The sequence below is a fragment of the Hemitrygon akajei genome, chromosome 8 (assembly GCF_048418815.1).
Source record: "Hemitrygon akajei chromosome 8, sHemAka1.3, whole genome shotgun sequence".
Lineage (NCBI taxonomy): Eukaryota > Metazoa > Chordata > Chondrichthyes > Myliobatiformes > Dasyatidae > Hemitrygon > Hemitrygon akajei.
The window spans coordinates 5,172,265-5,193,735 of NC_133131.1; the positions used below are offsets into that span (position 1 = coordinate 5,172,265).

Here is a 21,471-nt window from a genome sequence, read left to right on the forward strand (position 1 = left end):
GTTAAAGGGTGAAAGGTGAAGTATGTAAGGGGGAGCTCCTTCACTCAGTGGTGAGAGTGTGGAACGAGCTGCCAGTGAAAGTGGTGATGCAGGTTCAATTTCAACATTTAAGAGAAGTTTGGAGGGATATGGAGAGCTTTAGTCCAGGTGCACATTGATAGGACGAGGCAGAGAAACAGTTCAGCATTGACTAGATGGGCCAAAGGGCCTGTTTATGTGCTGTAATGTTCCTTGGCTCCACAACTAAATAAATTGTCATCAAAATCAAACCAACTCCCTGCCCCCAGGGAGTCACAAGGAAACCAATCACCACTTCAGAGAATTGTAATTAATGAAAGCACTTTAGAAACTAATCCCAGCAAAGCAGCAATTACCCTAAATCGATGGTAGGAAAGATTATAGTCTCTGGGGAGTGAACCCATCTAATATGGTGCTAAGCTGCTTCACCTTTATAACTGGGTTTAACAGTCGCTCTGAGCTCTCACATGGACCATGGCCCATTAAACTTCTCGGAGTCAGGAGAACCACCACTGATGGAATTGTCCCTGACTCCTGCAGTTTCCTACAATGGGACCATTGGCGCTTTCGATGGCCCTCAGTGGCCGTACCTTGCTCCGAAGAGCACCTACATGGCTGTGGCCTCTCTGATGGGTTTGGTGGTCTCCCTGGCCTCCTTCGTGAACGGCATGGTCATCCTGGTGTCCATTAAGTACAAGAGGCTTCGCTCACCCCTCAACTATATCCTGGTGAACCTGGCCGTGGCCAACCTGATGGTCACTTTCTTTGGCAGCACCGTCAGCTTCTCCAACAACCTGAACGGCTACTTCACCCTGGGGGAGACGGTGTGTCGGTTCGAAGGCTTCATGGTGTCCCTGACAGGTGGGTGTTCCTGGGACATCCCTGGGGATCCACAGGGAACTTCCCCTCCCATGAAGCATGACCTAGGGAACCCCTATCCTTAAGGATTGATCCTGTACTGAGTATTGGGACTAGGAAGAGGCCATTCGGCCTCTCATGCCTGTTCTGTCATTGGCACTTCATGACTGATTGTTATTAGAGTCATGCAGCAGAGAAACAGGCTCACAGGTGGCACAGTAGCGTAGTGGTTTGTGTGACACTGTTACAGCACAGGTTCAATTTCCACCCCCGTCTGTAAGGAGTTTGTACGTTTCCCCTGCAACTGTGTGAGTTTCCTGCAGGTGCTCCAGTTTCCTCCCACGTTCCAAAGACATACCGGTCAGAGTTAGTGAGTTCTGTGGTGACACTTTCAAACTTCCCGGCACATCCTCAGTGATTTGATTTGTCACAAACAATGCATTTCACTGTATGTTTCAATGTACGCATGAGAAATAAAACTAATCTATCTAATTTTTAACCCACCATGTCCAGTGCACACTGTACGGTGATACCAGCCTCATTGACCCTGTAGCCTTCTAAGCCTTGGTGACTCGAGTACTCGATTCCATATCCCTTGGCTCATGTTCATTAAAGAGGTAAAGGTGAGACTAATCAGAGATCTTGCTCTATGAGCCAGCAGAGTGTGATGGGCTGAATGGTGACGTGCATGTTCGTGCCAAGGTGTTCAATCACCATCCCACTTAGAAACCTATTGCTGGTCCTTGATTGCCACCGTGTTCACATCCTCCTCAATGGCACAGAGGGGAAGAGGAATCTCAGGGTTGTGTACTGCATAGATATTTTGGTAATTAATGTACCTTGTACCTTCAACCTTGATTTCCTTCACCAGCAGTTCCGGGCAGCAGCTCTCCCCCACCATCTCTGGGGCAGTTCAGAATGGCTGATTTGCAGCTAGTGCCCAGGTCCTGTGGGAGAAACAGAAAAGCCCCTGGCCCTGTGTTGTAGGAGTTACTGGTAGCACCAGCAATGGCCTCATCTTCATCATCTGCTGTCTACCCCCTTCCTTTCCAGTCCTGAAGAAGGATCTTGGCCCTAAATGTCATTATCATAGATGCTGCCCGACCTGCTGAGTTCCTCCAGCATCTTGTGTGTGTTGCTCTGGATTTCCGGCATCTGCAGACTTTCTCATGTTTATGAATGGCCTTATCTTGTCCAAATCCCAGGTTGGTGGGTCAGAGAGAGGACAGTGCCAGATGGGTGGAGGTGTAGTGAGGAAGTTTATTGTCATGTACAAATGTACCGGTGAGATAGAGGTACAATGAAAATCTTACTTGTGGTAGTTTCCATTGTGTTCATACGGCACACAGAACATTACTTACACAAGACAGTAAAGAGACAAAAAAGACATTAGTACAAAAAGCAATTAGATTACAGTGCAAGAGGTGGGGTTCTGCTGCTAAGGGAGAGTTAGTGTTGTGTGGGTTCATTCAAGAACCTGATGGGTTGAAGGGAAGAAGATGTTCCTGAACCTGATGGTGTGAGACCTCAGCTTTCTGCACCTCCTGCCTGACAGGAGCTGTGAGATACAGAACAGGACAAGAAGACAGAGTCAGGGCAAGATGCTGTTACAGCTCCAAGCACTGGAGTTCAGAGTTCAACGCTGGTGTCCTCTGTAAGAAAATTTGTACGTTCTTCCCATGTTTCCTTCCACAGTGCCAGGATGCACCGGTTATCGGGTCATTGTAAATTGTCCTGTGATTAGCCAAGGGTTAAATTGGGGGGTTGCTGGATGTTGTGGCTCGCTGGGCCTTTATAAAATAAATTCCAGGCTGAGATTGTTTCCCTCCTGGAAAAAACTGGCTCTGGGAGTAAGTGAAGCTGAGATCTCTGCTGTGTCCTTTCTGGGCAGGTATTGTGGGACTGTGGTCGCTGGCCATCCTGGCCTTCGAAAGGTACATCGTCATCTGCAAACCCATGGGTGACTTCCGCTTCCAGCAGCGGCACGCGGTCTGGGGCTGCCTCTTCACCTGGCTCTGGTCACTGGTCTGGACTGCCCCGCCTCTGTTTGGATGGTGCAGTTATGTTCCTGAGGGTAAGTGTATGTGTGTGAGAGCTTGGATCCCCACCTCCAACACCCCCTGCTTCTCACTGGAGCTGCTTTCCCACTCTGTCTGTGTGCCGACACTGCCTCCAGTGCAGGATTCCAATGTCTCTCAATTCCCTCAGGATCCACAGGTCTACAAGCACCTGTCGAAGTCGAATCTAGCCGACTGTCAAGTTCCTGCAGGCCTCCTGGTGCAGAGTTCCAAGATAAGTTTAATAGCCGTGTTGCCTCTGAAATCCCATAACAGTCATACCCATTCACTTTAGTAAAAGTCTCCAAATTAGCCACTCCCAACATTCTGAATCAAAATCAGAACCAGGTTTAATATCACTGACATTAATCACGAAATTTGGTGTTTTGCCGCAGCAGTACACTGCGATACATAAAATACTCTATAAACTACAATAAGAAAAATGCATAAATATTTGAATTAATTGGGTAGTGCAAAATGAGTCCAAAGCTGTAGTCATCCTAAATGGAAATATCTGATGATTCCCTTCGAAGCTGCACACACAGAGTCGCCACTTTCCCGCGCCATCTTGGTTCACCTCTCTCCACGCTCTCCCACCAGTTCTCCTGTGATTCCAAATTTCCACTTGACCTTGACAATCCCCAGAGGGTGACCTTTTCTGTCAATGCCTCTGCCACCCACCAGCTGGGGCATCACTGAGCAGGGGATCCTAGACATTTAAATCATATGGACCTTCCTGCATGCAAACAATTGAATATACAGTGGATTTTCAGTTAATTGGGCCATTGGTAATCGGGGCAGCAGTTTATTTGGGACACTACGCCACTTAATTGTGGCAGGAGACTGTTGCCGAACGGTTTCTAGCCAGCGTCAGTTGTGTGCACTTGCGTGGGTGTTAGACATAACACTGTGCTTTGAGCAAACAATTTTAAAATAGCATCAGTTGTGTGTTTTTGTGTTCAAAAAGCAGTGAATTTTGTGACTTGAGAGTTGGCAAGGGATAAGCAGTAACAAGTTGGAGCTGTTTTGCTCACTGCAGTTTCAAGCAGATGCCAGAAACATCTGGGAGTGCAAGTGAAATGATTTCATTACTTCAACAAGTTAGGAATTACGAAGATGGGAAAATCTGCAGATGCTGCAAATCGAAAGCTGCACATACAAAATGCTGGAGGAACTCAGCAGGCCGGGCAGCATCTATGGAAAAGAGTAAACAGTCGACGTTTCAGGCCGAGCCCCTTCATCAGGACCACAGATGCTGCCTGGCCTGCTGAGTTCCTCCAGCATGTTGTGTGTGTTGCTCAGGAATAATGAAGAATTTGAAGCTATTGACTATCGTCTTGAATGTTACAATGAAAATGAAGATCTGGAGGATGTGAATGTCAAAGGCATTGTATGAAGGCAGTCCATTATCTACACTAGGTGTCTGTGCTGATTGTGTTCATTTACAGTCAATCAAAAGAACACGGCAGCATACACTGGATGAACTCCTCTGACGATAACTATTAGGAACTAACACAAAGTTTTAAGGTACTGTAGAGATATTGGCAGTGTTCTAATTTGTTCTGTATTTAATTTAAATACATAAATTGTTACTCAGTTTTTTTTATACTTCTTAACTACTTCCATGAAACTTCAGCAAATTAGGGCAGCCACTTAATTGGGCCAAAGTGTACTGGTCCTGATGTGTCCCAATTAACTAGAGTCCACTGTATTTTTTCTCTCCCACCTCCCCAGTCCCTGGTTATTCACAGTGTGTGTGTGTGTGTGTGTGTGTGTGTGTGTGTGTGTGTGTGTGTGTGTGTGTGTGTGTGTGTGTGTGTGTGTGTGTGTGTGTGTGTGTGTGTGTGTGTGTGTGTGTGTGTGTGTGTGTGTGTGTGTGTGTGTGTGTGGTGATGGGGTGCACACACACTGTGTCCCTAGTGTGAGTTGAGCGTGGTTAATGTATGATTTACAGTGCCTGTGATCGGAGATGGGGGTCGATTACGGCCGCTGTCTGTAAGGAGTTTGTGCGTTCTGCCCTTGGCTGCGTGGGTTTCTCCGGGTGCTCTGGTTTCCTCCCACATTCCAGGAAGGCATATGGTGAGGGTTGGGGTTAGTACGTTGTGGGCATGCTATGTTGGTGACAGAAGCATGGAGACATGTGGACTAACCCCAGCACGTGCTCAAACTGTGTTGGTTGTTGAATCAAACAACACATTTTACTGTATGCTTCAACGTACATCTGGCAAACAAAGATAATCTTAATTATTTTATCCACCCTGAAACAACAGCATCAGTTAACTAAGATGGTTTTCCTTTCTGGGCACCAGGACTGCGGACATCTTGCGGACCGAACTGGTACACGGGCGGGACCAACAACAGCAGCTACGTGGTTGCCCTGTTCATCACCTGCTTCATGATGCCCTTGAGCCTGATCATCTTCTCCTACACCAGCCTGCTGGTGGTCCTCCGAGCCGTGAGTTTGGTGAATTCTTCTGCTCCAGAGATAAACTTCTCTTCCAATCCTCTCTCCCACCACAAGGGAGATGGAAAACTGTAGTCTCCCTCCATCTCCTCTCATCCCCAATCTCCACCACACTGACTGGAGTCAGCTCAAGTGCTGTCTCAGACCTGACAATGTGTGATAAGACAGGGTGGAGGGAGATTCACTCGGTATCAACGTTCCCTCTAATATTTTTACAGCAGTGCAGTCCAACCATTGCTCTGAGCAAGGAATTTTTACATGGCCTGAAAACTGCAAGGCACTTTAATAAAACTTTATATAAAAGAAAATTCAGCTGTGCGGCAACAAAGGCTTTGTGCGTGGGAGCGTTTCAGTTACTCCACAGCCACACACCTGCACAGCTTCTAGAGTAAAGTGCTCTGTGTCTGAACCCGGGAGTGTGTGATGGGACGATGTGGAGGGAGTTTCTCTCTGTGTCTGACCCCGGGAGTGTGTGATGGGACGGTGTGGAGGGAGTTTCACTCTGTGTCTGACTCTGGGAGTGTGTGATGAGACGGTGTGGAGTGAGTTTCTCTCTGTGTCTGACCCCGGGAGTGTGTGATGGGACGGTGTGGAGGGAGTTTCACTCTGTGTCTGACTCTGGGAGTGTGTGATGGGACGGTGTGGAGGGAGTTTCTCTCTGTGTCTGACCCCGGGAGTGTGTGATGGGACGGTGTGGAGGGAGATTCACTCTGTGTCTGACCCCGGGAGTGTGTGATGGGACGATGTGGAGGGAGTTTCACTCTGTGTCTGACCCCGGGAGTGTGTGACGGGACGGTGTGGAAGGAGTTTCTCTCTGTGTTTGACCCCGGGGAACGTGTGATGGGACGGTGTGGAGGGAGCTTCACTTTGTATCTATCTGGGGAGAGTTTGACAGGACAGTGTTGCTGGGGTTGTGATGAGGTTCCACAGAGTGTGAGTGAGCTGTGCCTCTCCTTCGCAGGTCGCCCAGCAGCAGAAGGAGAGCCAGACGACACAGCGTGCTGAGCGAGAGGTGACCCACATGGTGATTGCCATGGTGATGGCCTTCCTGATCTGCTGGCTCCCTTACACCTGCTTTGCCATGGTGGTCGCTGTTAACAAGGATATCGTGATCCAGCCCACTCTGGCCTCCATGCCTTCCTATTTCTCAAAGACAGCCACCATCTACAACCCCATCATCTACGTCTTCATGAACAAGCAGGTACAACCAATTCCCCCACCTTCTCTGAAGAAGCACCTAGATGTTCAGTACTGGGCAAAAATCTTAGGCACATACAGTATAGCTGGGGTGCCTAAGACTTTTGCATAGTACTACAGTAATTATATGTATTACATTGTACTGCTGCCACAAAAAAAAAACAAATTTCATGACATACGTGAGTGATGATAAACCTGATTCTGATCTGGGTCTTTGTTGTGGACTGAGAGTGGGAAGGGGGCAGGGAGAGGAGAATCGTGGTTGGGTAAAGGGGAAGGGAGAGGGGAGGGAGCAGGAAGCACCAGAGGGACATTCTGTAATGATCAATAAACCAATTGTTTGGGATCAAATGACCTTGCCTGGTGTCCCAGGGCCGGGTGTATCTGCACCTGCACCATCTCCTGCCTTGGCACTCCTTCTCTGCCACCTGTCCCACACCCCTCCCACATCACTCCACCCTCGCCTTGCCCAACATCCTTTGCACCCGCCACAGTCCTAGTGAATTTAATTAATTAATTAAGATGTCATATATTTCAGTTAATGTAGGGACCGAATCATCAGAATTTCCAAATGGTCGGATTGCAGATGATCAGAATTCCTCTGGGTCTGCCTGTCACTGCCACCTGGTGGCCAGCTGGAGGATGGCGCCTCTGCTTGGCTGATTTAAGAGCACTTAAGATTGTAGGACTGCTTTCCTTCTGTACCCGAGGATGGTCAAGAGTTTTGTAGTCAATGAGGCTCTTTTGAAGTGTAATGGGATTAAGAGTACAGCAGTTGACAGGGTAGGATCCCATGTGGAGGGCTAACCATTCACCCACACCACCAGGGTGAACCTCCTGTTCTGCAGGCAATACTGTGAGAGGAACACACACAAAATGTTGAAGGATCTCTGCAAGTCAGGCAGTATTTATGGAGGGGAGTAAACAGTCAATGTCATGAGGTATGAACCTTCATCAGGACTAGAAAGGAGGGGGTGAACCAAGTCTCAGGGGAGACACAGTGGTGGATATAAAGTAGTCTTTTTATTTGATACACACTCTCACAAATAAACTAACAGTCACCAGACAGACAGACAGACAGACAGACAGAGACAAAGACTCTCTGACCCAACGTTACTCCTCATTTTTATATGTTAAAAAAACAAAGTTAACAGGACAATTTCTATAGTTAAAATACCCTCATAATCTTTCTTTCGAGTTAAGTGTAGTTTCAAATGCCTGGATCTTCCCACCAACTCACCCAAAGTAAATGTTAATTACTGTCCTGTTCATACAATGGGTGTCGATTGCATTCATGTATATGCAGACGTACATCAGTTAAGTGCCTGTTTCCTGGTTCCAAGCTGCTTTTTAAACTCAATCTACAGTCTATATTCAGATCTGATGGTTGGCTGCAGAAGTCAATGTTGGGTATATGTACTAAACCCCAAAACATACTCTAACAGTCCCTTCTCTTGTCCCTCACGGAGAAAATAAATTTGTTCCGGGAAAGGCCAACCTTAAAGAGAATCTTCTCAAATGGGGCATCAAAAATGCTCTGCTTTGGAACCTCTCCCCCAACTACTTTATGTGCATCTACATTTACGCTATCATCCGTAATGGCTACTGACAGAGAGATTGTTCCAGAAATTTGACCAACGCTCCTTAAAATACAGCTTTGTCATTCGTGTGCTTGTTGCCTCCTTCCCTGCTGGTTGGTTGCAGATTTTATCCTTTATCTTCACTCCTTCCATCTCTGACAGCAGCTGAAACTCAGTGGTTACTCTCTTCCCGGGGTCACCGGCAAGCTAAGTGTATCAGGCTTACAGGCCCTCTTATCGGTGTACAGGAGAGACTCTATCTGAATGACTGCAAGGACCTCTCCCCGGTGGCACCGTAAAGTCCAGCCGATTGCTGGCCCAGCTCATTCATATTCATTCCCCAGTGAGGTCGGGAGTGACTGCCTTTGCAATTTCTTCCCTTTCTCAGCCTGCCATGCCATTGAAGCTGTGGAACCTGCTGTCTCCATCTATTTTCCCCAGTGCCCAACCTATTTTACGCCGTAGAACTAATCACCTTCCTTCAGCAACCAGCCTTCAATACCGTCCCCATTATACTTCAGCTTGTTGTCGCGCCCTCTCTCTCTCTCTCTCTCTCCGTGTCTTCTGCTTTCATCAGGTGTGATGCAGCTGGCTGGCGTTCATCTCTCAGATTCTCTGTAATGACACTTGACCCCTCGCTCTGTCTGTGGGGGCAACAAGAAGGTGAGTTGTAGAGTTTAACCAGTGTTACCACTGGCTGCCTTGCCAGGACTGTAGAGGCGCCATTCACCCAGAGCACCACCTGTGGTCCTTTCGATCTGGATGCAAACCCTGCCTTTTCCTCATCTGAACCCACCACCCCATCTTACTTCCTTCATTAAGGCAGAGGACTCTGCTGTGAAATTACAGCAGTAATTGATGAGGCCCATTATTCTCCTCACTGCCCTTACATTTACTGAGCGGCGTGTAGAGTTGACTGCAGGATGACATGTCCTTCCCCCCCTTGGGAAATCATGCAGACTAGGTGCTGCATGGTTGGCTTTCCTGTCTGGGCCTTGTGTGGACCGATCGTTTCACATTATCTCTAAAACATTGGCTATCGCCCCTAAACCTCAGCTTGCGAAGAAATAGGTAGATCATCTATATATTGCGAGCTGTTTGTCCGGCTGGGTGTTGGATTGAGCTTTTCCAGAGTCTGCACCACATCTTTACGAAAAGAATGGCCGGGCTATTGTGGTATCCCTGGGGGAGTCTGGTCCGCGTATTCTGCTGCCCCCCCATGGTGAAGGCAACTCGGTCCTGGGACTCGGGTGCTAAGGGGAGCCCCCAAAACCCATTAGCGATATCCAGGACTGAGGAAATGTTATGTTCTGAAGACAGGCCATTCAGGATTGTAACAGGGCTCGCCACAGTGGGATGCAATCTTGATGTGGACTTATTAATGACAATGTAGTCTATTGTTATAGATATGATCCACTGGGCTTCCTCGCTGAACATATAGAGTTGGCGAGTTAGTAATTGACACAGTCCCTCTCTGTATCCCCTTGGATTCTCGGTCCTTCACTGCAGCCTGAACCACTGCCAGGGCATCAGCTTTTATCGGGCACTGCTTATGGGGTTTACGCAGATCCCCTCTGTCCTAACTGAGTTTATCTTCACTCGACCACAACCTTGGTTGTGTCCAGCCCGCCTGTAGACACCATCCTGGCTTCAGTCTCTGATGATCAGAGCAGCTGCAGCTATGCTGGCTAGGTTGTGAACGCTTGTTCGCTGCCCCTGACTTGTCCATATTATTTTTCCCTTTCTGGAATCAATAATGGCCCCTCACCTCCCTTAGAATGTCTGTTCCTAGGATAGTACCCTCGTTATTTGGACAGACACAGGAATCTACATCTAAAGTACCTGGGGTCGACTTCTCTCCGGCTTACGGGACTGGTAATGTAAATCGACTCTCCAGCAGTGGGCTTGGGTAGATCAGTTATCGATACTGACGACTCTGTGTCCACTAACATTTCGCTTAATAAACGTTTTGTGTACATGCATGGATGACCACCACTGACAATACAGGCTGCCGTCAGTCATTTGTCTGACCTCACCAGCTCTATAATCTGGTCAGCAATCAAATCAGGAAGAGAGGACACTGCTGCCAATTCTGTCTGCTTCGGTGACTGATTCTCTGACCATGGCCTGAGAAACCACCATTGTAACAAATTGTCTCCTTCTCCCTCCCACATCTCTTCTGGCAGTTCCTAGCTCGCTGCTCTGGTTGCTGCCACACAAAACAAGTCCTCTGTGATATCACAGAGCTACTTTATAACTTCTCACTTCCCCCTGCCCCCCGGACTATCTCACTGGCTCCTGATACTATTGTGGAGCAGGATGATCCCCTACCCCCCCCCCCCCCCCCCCATCCCCAAATCTAAAACTTCCTGCTGGGCTGAGCTCAGGCCTTCCTTCAGTATTCTCAGGAAGACTGGGTCGTCCCTCTCTGGATTATCCAACCCTGAATACTCCTCATACGCTCAATATTTATGTCCTGCATAATCCAGGGCTAGCTCATCAGCCCTCTGAATCACTGACATTATCGTTCCCCAGTTACTCTCACCTCCCCTAGTCACCACCTCACTTCTACTTTCCTCTTCATTGCTGGCATTCCCGGTAGTTGCTCACGTACCACCCTGCACTCTCTGGGCCATACTGTCCCACACATCCCTTGGGCACTTTGCTTTTACCAGCACGTGTATATCTTTGGTAAATTTCAACCATTTCCTCAAGCTTGCGCCAGAACTCCGAATTCCCACATGTGACTTGAAGTGAGGGCAGCTTTGACAAAACGCTCTGTTTCTCCCCGGGTGTAAACACGTTATGGATGGTCATAATCAAGGTCAAGGCCTGGGCTGGGTTGTAAGGGTTCTCAACCTGACGTTGCCTAACCTCAATAGGTGCCACTCTGAAGAATATCTGGGTATAACCTCATCCTCAAAAATCTCTGCTCTAATTCCCAGATTACGCATATATAACTGATGGGTAAAAGTTAAAACTGTACATACTTAAAACCTGTACTTAAAATCTGCCACTTATTGTACGTGCTTCTGAACTCATAATGCCCGTTGTATTCCTTTTGAAACTGTTACACCAAGGTTACAGACTTATTGTTAAACACACAAACATGCTCGCAAACGCATCTGTTACTGTACAATTCCCCAAAGGAGTATTCGCACACTTCACTACTGTCCCAAACAGTCAGTAATCACCCTTCACAACTGGTAGCCTCATCTCAGCAAATTAACACAGAAGTTTAGTCTCTTACATAAACACACATTGCACTGCTTTTTTATCTACCAATTCAGCTCTCTGCCGTGTTCCTGATACCTCTCAATAACTTAGTCACTAACCCAAACAGATCCAAGTGTGAGTGCTGATTTTAAAAATGCTGAGATTGTTGGCCACATATTGGGTCACAAAGGCATCCCAGATGAGCCCCCGAAGTGTTGTAACATGATAGATATAAAGTAGTCTCTTCATTTGATCAGGGCAAATAAGTTCACAGCCTTTTGGAGCCACGAGAGAGAGACAGAGACACTCCGACTCAACTTTACAGCATATGTTTACATAGGTAACAGGACAAATTCTATGGTTACAATACCATCATAATGCTTCTTTTGAGTTACATGTAGTTTTCAAATGCCTGGATCTTCCCACCAACGTACCCAAAATAAGTGTTAACTACTGTCGTATTCATGCAATGTGGTGTCAACTGCATTCATGCATATGCAGACAATATAAGTAAAGTGCCTGTTTCCTGGTTTCAAGCTGCATTTTAAATTTACTTTACAGTCCATATTCAGACCTGGAGGTTGGTTGCTGAAGTCATTGTTCATGTTAGGTCCTAACCCCAAATTACGCCCTAACATGAGGAAGAAACCAGAATAAGAAGGTGGGAGAGGGCAAGGAGTACAAGATAGGTAAGACCAAGTGAGGCAGAAGGTGCTTGGGTGGGGGAAGGAGAGTGAAGTTAAGAAACTGGGAGGTGATAGGTGGAAAAGGTAAAGGGCTGAAGAAGGAGGAATCTGATAGGAGAGGGTAGTGGACCGTGGGAAGGAGGTGGAGTACCCTACAGAGGTGATGGGAAGGTGAGAAGGGGTGAGAGGGGAACCAGATGGGGAATGAACAAAGAGAGAAGCGGGGGGGAAGAAATGAGAAACCAGACATTAGCGAAAACAATGTCCATGCTATTAGATTGGAGGCTGCCCAGACACTGTGGGTATATAGGCATCCGTTAGTCTCGTGAGACCATGGATTTGCGCCTTAGAAGGTCTCCAGGGCGCAGGCCTGGGCAGGGTTGTATGGGAGACCGGCAATTGCCCAAGCTGCAAGCCTTCCCCTCTCCATGCCACCGATGTTGTCCAAGGGAAGGGCACTAGGACCCATGCAGCTTGGCACCGGTGACGTCGCAGAGCAATGTGTGGTTAAGTGCCCTTGCTCAAGGACACAGCACGCTGCCTCAGGTGAGGCACTAGACCGATGCCTTATCTACTAGGCCATGCGCCAACACAGACGCTGTGAATATGTTTGTGTTTACTTGACGTACACCGCCTGCAGGAGTGCATCCCTGACTGTGCAGCACTTCCTAGGTACTGCACCAGGAACACTGGGGACATTTTTATGTTTATTTCTCCTGAGTGAAACCTGAACTCAGTTCAGGGCAGAAACAGCTCTTCACTCTGGCCAGAGGCTCACAGAGGAGGGGATTCTGAACCTACTCCCACCATTGTTTATTTTGCTGTGTTGATTATGTGTCATACGTTATGGGGAACAGGCCTGTCAGCCCCTCTAGTCCAGGCCAACCATCAAACACCCATCTCAGTCTATCACTGTCATGCCGTGCGCTGGCAACATTGGAACCCAAGTGCGGAGGAAAGGGATTCTGTTGCAGAGACAGCGACCGGAGTTTACACATTGGAATTCCAACAGAACATCAGTTGCTTGGCTGAGTGACACCGCAAGATGTTATATTCTCAAAACTGGGACCCTGCGATTAGTGCTAATCAGGCATCTGCTCTAATAACATGGAATCCCTAAGTCTATCAAAATAAACTTAACAAGTTTAATCAGAAACATTGGGAGACTGCATTACAAAGAGCAGGTCATTCAAGAAAATCACAAGGACTTCTAAACATTTTAACAACTCTCGTTAAACAGCAATGAACTAATTCAGGTGCTGTAAAAACCTCGGAGCCCAATACTCCCTGGCTCCCTGCACCAGGTCCAAAGAGCTGATTACAATAAGACATAGGAGCAGAATTAGGCCACTTGGCCCATTAAGTCTGCTTTGCCATTCCATCATGGCTGATTTACTATCCCTCTCAAACTCATTCTCCTGCCTTCTCCCTGATACCTTTGAAATCCTGGCTAATCAGCATTAAGTACCGGTACATCCATTGACGTGGTCTCCACAGCTGTCTGTGGTAATGAATTCCCCAGATTCACCACTCTCTGGCTAAAGAAATTGTTCCTCATCTCTGTTTGAGGAGTTGGTCGAGGAGAGCAGAGATGAGTGGCGGCAGAGATGGAGTTCCTGGGAGGGCATGGTTGAGGCAAGTGGGTGCGGAGTTAGGGTCGAAGCAGAGTCGCAGTGTGCCCGAGAGCAAGGTAAGTCCTGATGTCTCTTTGATTTAAACGCTGGGCTGAATGGTAGTGGCAGGGTTCAAGCTCCAAACTTGTTTGAGAGCAAAGAACGACTGACGTTTGAATGATTTAAGAGCCAGGCTAGATTGAAAATGACAGGATGTTGGGACCGGAGGTGGGCGAAGTCTGGTTCTGCTTGCTGCTGTCCCACATGTTCACTCAGCTCTGCTCTGAACTGAGGCTGTAGCCTGCCCTGGTCTGGTTTCATGTCTTTTGTAAACTTAATTTCTGAAGCTCTTTGCATACTTTTACTGTTTTTCCCTCTCTCTGCTCACTGGGTGTTTGATGGCCACAGGGGGAACACACCACACATACAGCACCTGTGAATCAGAGTGGGATCCCAGTCTCTCCTTCTCCTCTTTGAGGAATCGAGGACCAGCGATATATGTGTGTGCTGGCGGTTTGATTGGCAGCTGTAAATTGCACCCAGGGGTTTGGGTGAGTGGGAGAAGCTGAGGGGGGAATAAAAATTGAAGATACGCGAGTCTGCAGTTGCCAGAATCTGGAGCAACAACAATGTCCTGGCGGAACCGAACAAGTTGAGCAGCATCTGTAGAGGAATGGGAATTGTTGAAAATAGGATTAATAACGGGAGGTTGATGGCCAGCATAGACAGTATCTGAAGAACTTTTTGCCGAGCTGTATCTCTCTAAGACTCTTGTTTTTGTAGTTTATTTAGATATCTACAAATGACTTCTCCCCTCTCTCTCCCCTCCCAATCATCTCTCTCTCTTTTTCTCACAATCTCTCCTTTCTATCTCTCTCACACCCACACACTTACTCTCTCTCATTGACACACTTTCTTTCTCTTACACACACTTTCTCTTTTTTCTTACCCACACTCTTACACATGCACCCACTTTCTCTACTCTCTCTCACATAGACACACACACACTCACTTCCTCCCGTTCACTCTCTCTCTCACACACACACATACACAGACTCACACACACGTACACAGACTCACACCAACTTTCTTCCTCTCTCTCTTCCCGATGGTCTGACCGTTTCTCCTCTCTCTGCCCTCTGCAGTTCCGGGACTGCCTGCTCACCACCCTGTGCTGTGGCCGCAACCCGTTTGCGGGCAATGAAGACAAGACCTCCAGCTCCACCGCGGGGAGTCGCACCGAGACCGTCACCCTCTCCGAGGTGGGTGGCAACAGAGTCTCCCCAACATGAAACGCAAAAACAACGCTGCTGCCAGGATCCCTCCCCATCAGCAACCCCCTTAACGATTAAAGATTAGTTTTATTTGTCACATGTACATTGAAATGTACAGGGAAATGCATCATTTGCATCAATGACCAACACAGTCTGAGGATGTGCTGGGGGCAGCCCACAAGTGTTGTTGCCTACAACTTACTAACCCATACATCTTTGGGACGTGGGTGGAAATCAGAGCACTCAGAGGAAACCCACGCGGTCATGGGGAAAAAGTACAAACTCCTTACGGGGGTTCTGCGGGAGGAGCTGGCGAGTGGGCTGAATTTTAAAGGGTATAGGGAAGAGGGATGAAAGGGGAGCAGAAGTATATGGGGTTGGACAGGTGAGTGGCACAGTGATGAGTTAGTTAGAGCAGCCCCCCAAACTGCACCAGAGTCCCGGGTTCGATCCTGACCTCGAATACTGTCTGTGTGGAGTTTGCACGTTCTCCCTGTGGGTTTCCCTTGGGCACTCCAGTCTCCTCCTACATTCCAACAATGGTTAAATGTTCACTCTAAATTGTCCATAATGTGTGGAATCTGGGAGCATTGGATTGGAGATGATTGGCATGTGGGGAGAAGAGAGAATGGGATTAATGCATTTGGGTGATTGATGGTCAGTACAGAGTTGGTGGGCCAAAGGGCCTGTTTCTGTGACTCTGAGAAAGGGAGGGGGGGTGGTTATGAGAGAGAAAGAGGCACCTACATGATGAGTGAGCAGCACAGCCTCTGTCTACACGTTCCATAATTCCACCAACACATCTGGCCAGTGTTGAGACTTGTTTATCACGTCAGGAAACTCCACACCTGTTCTGAGGACTGTCCTCTGAGATCTTTCTGAACAGATTGCTCAGTGCTGTCACTGAGTCAGTGAGGAAACCTGATGTCCAGTGTTTGTGTGAGTGACTGATTCAATAAACTGTACAAGTAATGAGTCTGTGTTTTACTTGTGTCCCTTCTTAATTCTCCTGCATGAAACACTCTGGCAGAAGGTCCACATACTGACCATGCCTGGCACCGATCCACATACTGACCATGCCTGGCACCAATCAACATACTGACCGTGCCTGGCACCGATCCTCATACTGACCGTGCCTGGCACCGATCCACATACTGACCATGCCTGGCACCAATCAACATACTGACCGTGCCTGGCACCGATCCTCATACTGACCGTGCCTGGCACCGATCCACATACTGACCGTGCCTGGCACCGATCCTCATACTGACCGTGCCTGGCACCAATCAACATACTGACCGTGCCTGGCACCGATCCTCATACTGACCGTGCCTGGCACCGATCCACATACTGACCGTGCCTGGCACCGATCAACATACTGACCGTGCCTGGCACCAATCAACATACTGACCGTGCCTGGCACCGATCCTCATACTGACCGTGCCTGGCACCAATCCACATACTGACCATGCCTGGCACCAATCAACATACTGACCGTGCCTGGCACCGATCCTCATACTGACCGTGCCTGGCACCAATCAACATACTGACCGTGCCTGGCACCGATCCACATACTGACCATGCCTAGCACCAATCAACATACTGACCGTGCCTGGCACCGATCCTCATACTGACCGTGCCTGGCACCGATCCACATACTGACCGTGCCTGGCACCGATCCACATACTGACCGTGCCTGGCACCAATCAACATACTGACCGTGCCTGGCACCAATCAACATACTGACCGTGCCTGGCACCGATCCTCATACTGACCGTGCCTGGCACCGATCCACATACTGACCGTGCCTGGCACCGATCAACATACTGACCGTGCCTGGCACCGATCCTCATACTGACCGTGCCTGGCACCGATCCTCATACTGACCGTGCCTGGCACCGATCAACATACTGACCGTGCCTGGCACCGATCAACATACTGACCATGCATGGCACAGAGGCACCACGAGTACATCTCCAGTGAACTGGGTTCAATCCTCACTTCTGGCGCTGTCTATGTGGAGTTTGCACATTCTTAAAAGAGCAGGGGTTGCCAAACTTGCTGAATGGTAGAGATCAATTAGCATAATCTCCTCAGTTATAGAGATTTATGAAGTCACTGGTGACAATAAGTGAATGTTTTTCCCTGGGGTGGTGGAGTCTAAAACTACAAGGTGTAGATTTAGTGTGAGGGGAGATATTTAAACATTCATCATTATCATCGTTATGTGCTGTGTCACATGATGTGGGCAATCATGATCTTTCCATGACCATGACTGTTTTTGGCAAATTTTTCCACAGAAGTGGTTTGCCATTGCCTTCTTCTGGGCAGTGCCTTTACAAGACGGGTGGCCCCAGCCATTATCAATACTCTTCAGAGATCGTCAGCCTGGTGCCAGCGGTCGCATAACCAGGATTTGTGATAGCCACCACCTGCTCCCATGGCTTCACGTGACCCTGACCGGGGGCTAAGCAGGTGCTACACCTTGCCCAAGGGTGACCTGCAGACTAGCGGCGGGAAGGAGTGCCTTACACTGCCATTGGTAGAGACGTATCTCCACCCTGCCACCTGATTTAAAAATTAAAGAGAAGATAAGCTTTATTGTTGCATTGACACTAAAACACCAAAAATTACAGTGAAATTGGTGATACGTGTCAAATCAAATCGGCCAGGGAGCAATCTGCAAATGTCGGGCACCAGAATAGCATGGCCACAACTCAATAACTTTAACCCATATGCCTTTGGGACGTGGGAGGAAACTGGAGCACTACATGGTGACAGGGAGAACATACAAACTCCTCAGACAGTGGCAGGAGTCGAACCCTCGGCTGCTCTAAAGTGTGCCAACCACTATGCTGTCGTGGGGGCCAGCATTCCACAGAAATGGTGGTGGAACAAGCTGCCAGGGAAGGTGCTAGAGGCAGGTACAATTACAATGTGTAAAAGGTACGTGGATGGGAAAGACTTTGAGAAGTAAGGGACAAATACCGGAAAATGGGACTAGTTCAGGTCGGCATCTTGTCAGAATAAATGGTGGGTTTAAAGGTCATTTCCGTGTTCTGATTTTGTGTATGGGTCGGTGGGTTAAGTGGCTATAGTAAATTGCCCCTAATATGTAGATAAGTGGTAGAATCTGGGGGGAGGAGGTGGGGGTTGATGGGATTGCGGGCAGAATAAAATGGAAATAGCATAAGGCAAAGTGGACGCGGAGAGGCTATTTCCGATTGTGGGGGAGTACAGGACCAGAGGGACGTCTATTTGGAACAGAGCTGAGGAGGAATTTGTTTAGCCAGAGGCTGGTGAATCTGTGGAATTCATTGCCACTAACGGCTGTGGAGGCCAAGTCATTAGATATATTAAAAGCAGAGGTTGATAGGTTCTCGATTAGTCAGGGTATCAAAGGTTACAGAGAGAAGGTAGGAGAATGGGATTGAGAAGGAGATGGATCAGTCATGATGGAATGGGGTTGCATACTACAATTCTGCTCCTATTTCTTATGGTCTAGGCTTGGTGTAAATGAGTGCTGATAGTCAGCATGAGGCAAAATGGGCTGTCTCTGTTCTGAATACCTCCACCCTCAGCATGCAACTCAGTATCTCAGAGAATCCACAAGAACAACTGACATACATTTTACACAAGAGAGTGACACAGTGCCAAAGAGTAAGAGCGAGAAGGGAAGGAGGCTGGCACAGAGCAGCGGAGTTGCCCAGCTTCATTCAAGGCTATTAATTCTGTGTAGCATCAGGCAATTAACACAAACCACAGCCAGCCCACCTCACTCAGACCTCTGTAACTCTTGAGCAATAAATGCACCCCTCTTACCCGCAGTCTGATTATCCCCCACACCCCCCAGGTTTCCCCTGTCAGATCATGGTTCACTCTATTCCCATATCTCTGCTGTCTGGGAGTATACACACACTCACACACACACACACAGACACTCACACACACATACTCACACTTTCACACACACACTCACACTCACACACACACATACACACACTCACACACACACACACACACACACACACACACACACACACACACACACACACACACACACACACACACACACACTCACACACACAGTTCATGGACCGTTCAGAAAATCTGATGATGGAGATGAAGAAGCTGTTCCTAAAGCATTGAGCGTGTGTCTTCAGGCTCCTGTACCCCCTCCCTGATGGTAGCAATGAGGAGAGGGGTCTTCAGGCTCCTGTACCCCCTCCCTGATGGTAGCAATGAGGAGAGGGGTCTTCAGGCTCCTGTACCCCCTCCCTGATGGTAGCAATGAGGAGAGGGGTCTTCAGGCTCCTGTACCCCCTCCCTGATGGTAGCAATGAGGAGCGGGGTCTTCAGGCTCCTGTACCCCCTCCCTGATGGTAGCAATGAGGAGAGGGGTCTTCAGGCTCCTGTACCCCCTCCCTGATGGTAGCAATGAGGAGCGGGGTCTTCAGGCTCCTGTACCCCCTCCCTGATGGTAGCAATGAGGAGAGGGGTCTTCAGGCTCCTGTACCCCCTCCCTGATGGTAGCAATGAGGAGAGGGGTCTTCAGGCTCCTGTACCCCCTCCCTGATGGTAGCAATGAGGAGCGGGGTCTTCAGGCTCCTGTACCCCCTCCCTGATGGTAGCAATGAGGAGAGGGGTCTTCAGGCTCCTGTACCCCCTCCCTGATGGTAGCAATGAGGAGAGGGGTCTTCAGGCTCCTGTACCTCCTCCCTGATGGCAGCAATGAGAAGAGGGGTCTTCAGGCTCCTGTACCCCCTCCCTGATGGTAGCAATGAGGAGAGGGGTCTTCAGGCTCCTGTACCCCCTCCCTGATGGTAGCAATGAGGAGAGGGGTCTTCAGGCTCCTGTACCCCCTCCCTGATGGTAGCAATGAGGAGAGGGGTCTTCAGGCTCCTGTACCCCCTCCCTGATGGTAGCAATGAGGAGAGGGGTCTTCAGGCTCCTGTACCTCCTCCCTGATGGTAGCAATGAGGAGAGGGGTCTTCAGGCTCCTGTACCTCCTCCCTGATGGCAGCAATGAGAAGAGGGCATGCCCTGGGTTGTGAGTGACCTTGATGTTGGTTTGAAGTCCTGGGGAGGCTGCTGCTCAAGATGGAGCTGGCTGAGTTTACCACTCTCTGCAGGTTTTCCCGACCCTGTGCAGTGGCCCCTCCACACCAGATGCTGATGCAGTCAGTCAGAATGTGCCACATGGTACATCTGTAGAAATTTTCTCGAGTGTTTAGTGACATGCCAAATTTCCTCAAACTCCTCATGAAACATAGCCATTGGCGTGACTTCTTTGTAATTGCATCAATATGTTGATACCCTTTTGCTTTGTTAGTCAAATTATCAGGCTGCGGCTTCTTCTGTTGCAACTATTTTCCTCTTTTTGTAAACTTCAGTATTGTGCACCCAGTGGGATTTGTACTTTGGTCAAGATTATATCCAGGAGTTATTTCCAATTCCCAGGCACTTCTTAATTAATAACTGAGTAATAGTACTAAACTCACTGCAATATTGTACATTCTTCCTCTCTCCAAAGCAGTTTCCTTTTTTTCTACACATTGCTTGGATGCTGTCATCTGTGCCAAAATCTCACAGTACCCGGGTTTTTATTTTATAGTTGGCAACAAAGGAATACTAAAGTGCACACTTCTCCCATCCCTTCTGCTGCGGACAGGCGGTTGGATGATAGAAAGATGGAGGCTATGTAGGAAGGAAGTGTTAAATTGACCTTGGAATACATTAAAAGATCGGCACAACAGTATGGGCTGAATGCACTGTACTGTGTCATGCTCTATGGGTCTTTAATAACCACAAATGATCATATCTTCTGCGATGATGATGAACAACAATAACAAATGCAAGGAGAGTTACTGTTTCTGCAGCGATCACAATCTCAACCCAGGGGAATTCTGGTTCCACCCACCAGCCACTGCTTCGTGGCCCCGCAAAATTTCCTCTGCCAATTCTTTATCTAATTCCCTCTTGAAGGCCACAGTGTTATCTGCCACCATGTCTTCAGTGCATTGCAGAGAGCAAAGTCATGCTGAGTCAACAAGTACTTCCTCACAGCCTTTTTACTTTTCACGCCTTGGCTATACACCTCTCAGCCTTACACCACAAGAACAGCCTTGCACTACCACGAACCCATGTCTTATTAACTATTTCAATCAAATAACCTCTCAGCCTTTTCTTCAAAAATACAGTCCTGTTCTCTCAAAATCAAAGTAAGTTTACTATCAAAGTATGTTACTACATTCATTTCTCGGAGGATTTTACAGGAAAATAAAGAGATACAATAGAATTTATGCAGTCTACATAAACAAAGGCTTGTGGCACATTCCTCTGTATTAAACTTAATCTGTCTTGTAGCTGCCAATCCCATCAGCTTTATCTTAATCGTGTATTAATGTCACATGTACAAAGATACAGTGTAAAGCCTGTCTTGCATACTGTTCATATAGATCAGACTTGTGTATACCACTCCGTCCGTCACCATCCTTCTCACAATGCA

The 21,471-nt window shown here is 48.2% G+C and overlaps 1 protein-coding gene and 1 long non-coding RNA gene across 2 annotated transcripts in view; one reads left to right on the top strand and one right to left on the bottom strand.

Moving 5' to 3' along the window:
* Nucleotides 1–21,471, bottom strand: part of LOC140731585 (uncharacterized) — a 50,830-nt gene that overhangs the window by 10,167 nt on the left and 19,192 nt on the right. The gene's annotated exons all lie outside the window — the stretch shown is intronic.
* On the top strand, nt 502–15,923 carry LOC140731582 (pinopsin-like). Its single transcript, XM_073053117.1, has 5 exons — nt 502–879; nt 2,768–2,950; nt 5,243–5,388; nt 6,359–6,598; nt 14,835–15,923. The coding sequence occupies exons 1-5, from the start codon at nt 534–536 to the stop codon at nt 14,979–14,981; spliced, it is 1,062 nt and encodes a 353-aa protein (XP_072909218.1). The 5' UTR covers nt 502–533; the 3' UTR covers nt 14,982–15,923.

Bases quoted from the DNA above. Each gene is read 5' to 3' on its own strand.
- LOC140731582 (XM_073053117.1), top strand. From the start codon at position 534: ATGGAATTGTCCCTGACTCCTGCAGTTTCCTACAATGGGACCATTGGC. The intron at 880-2,767 runs GTGGGTGTTCCT...CTTTCTGGGCAG, and splicing joins CTTCATGGTGTCCCTGACAG to GTATTGTGGGACTGTGGTCG. The intron at 6,599-14,834 runs GTACAACCAATT...TGCCCTCTGCAG, and splicing joins ACGTCTTCATGAACAAGCAG to TTCCGGGACTGCCTGCTCAC.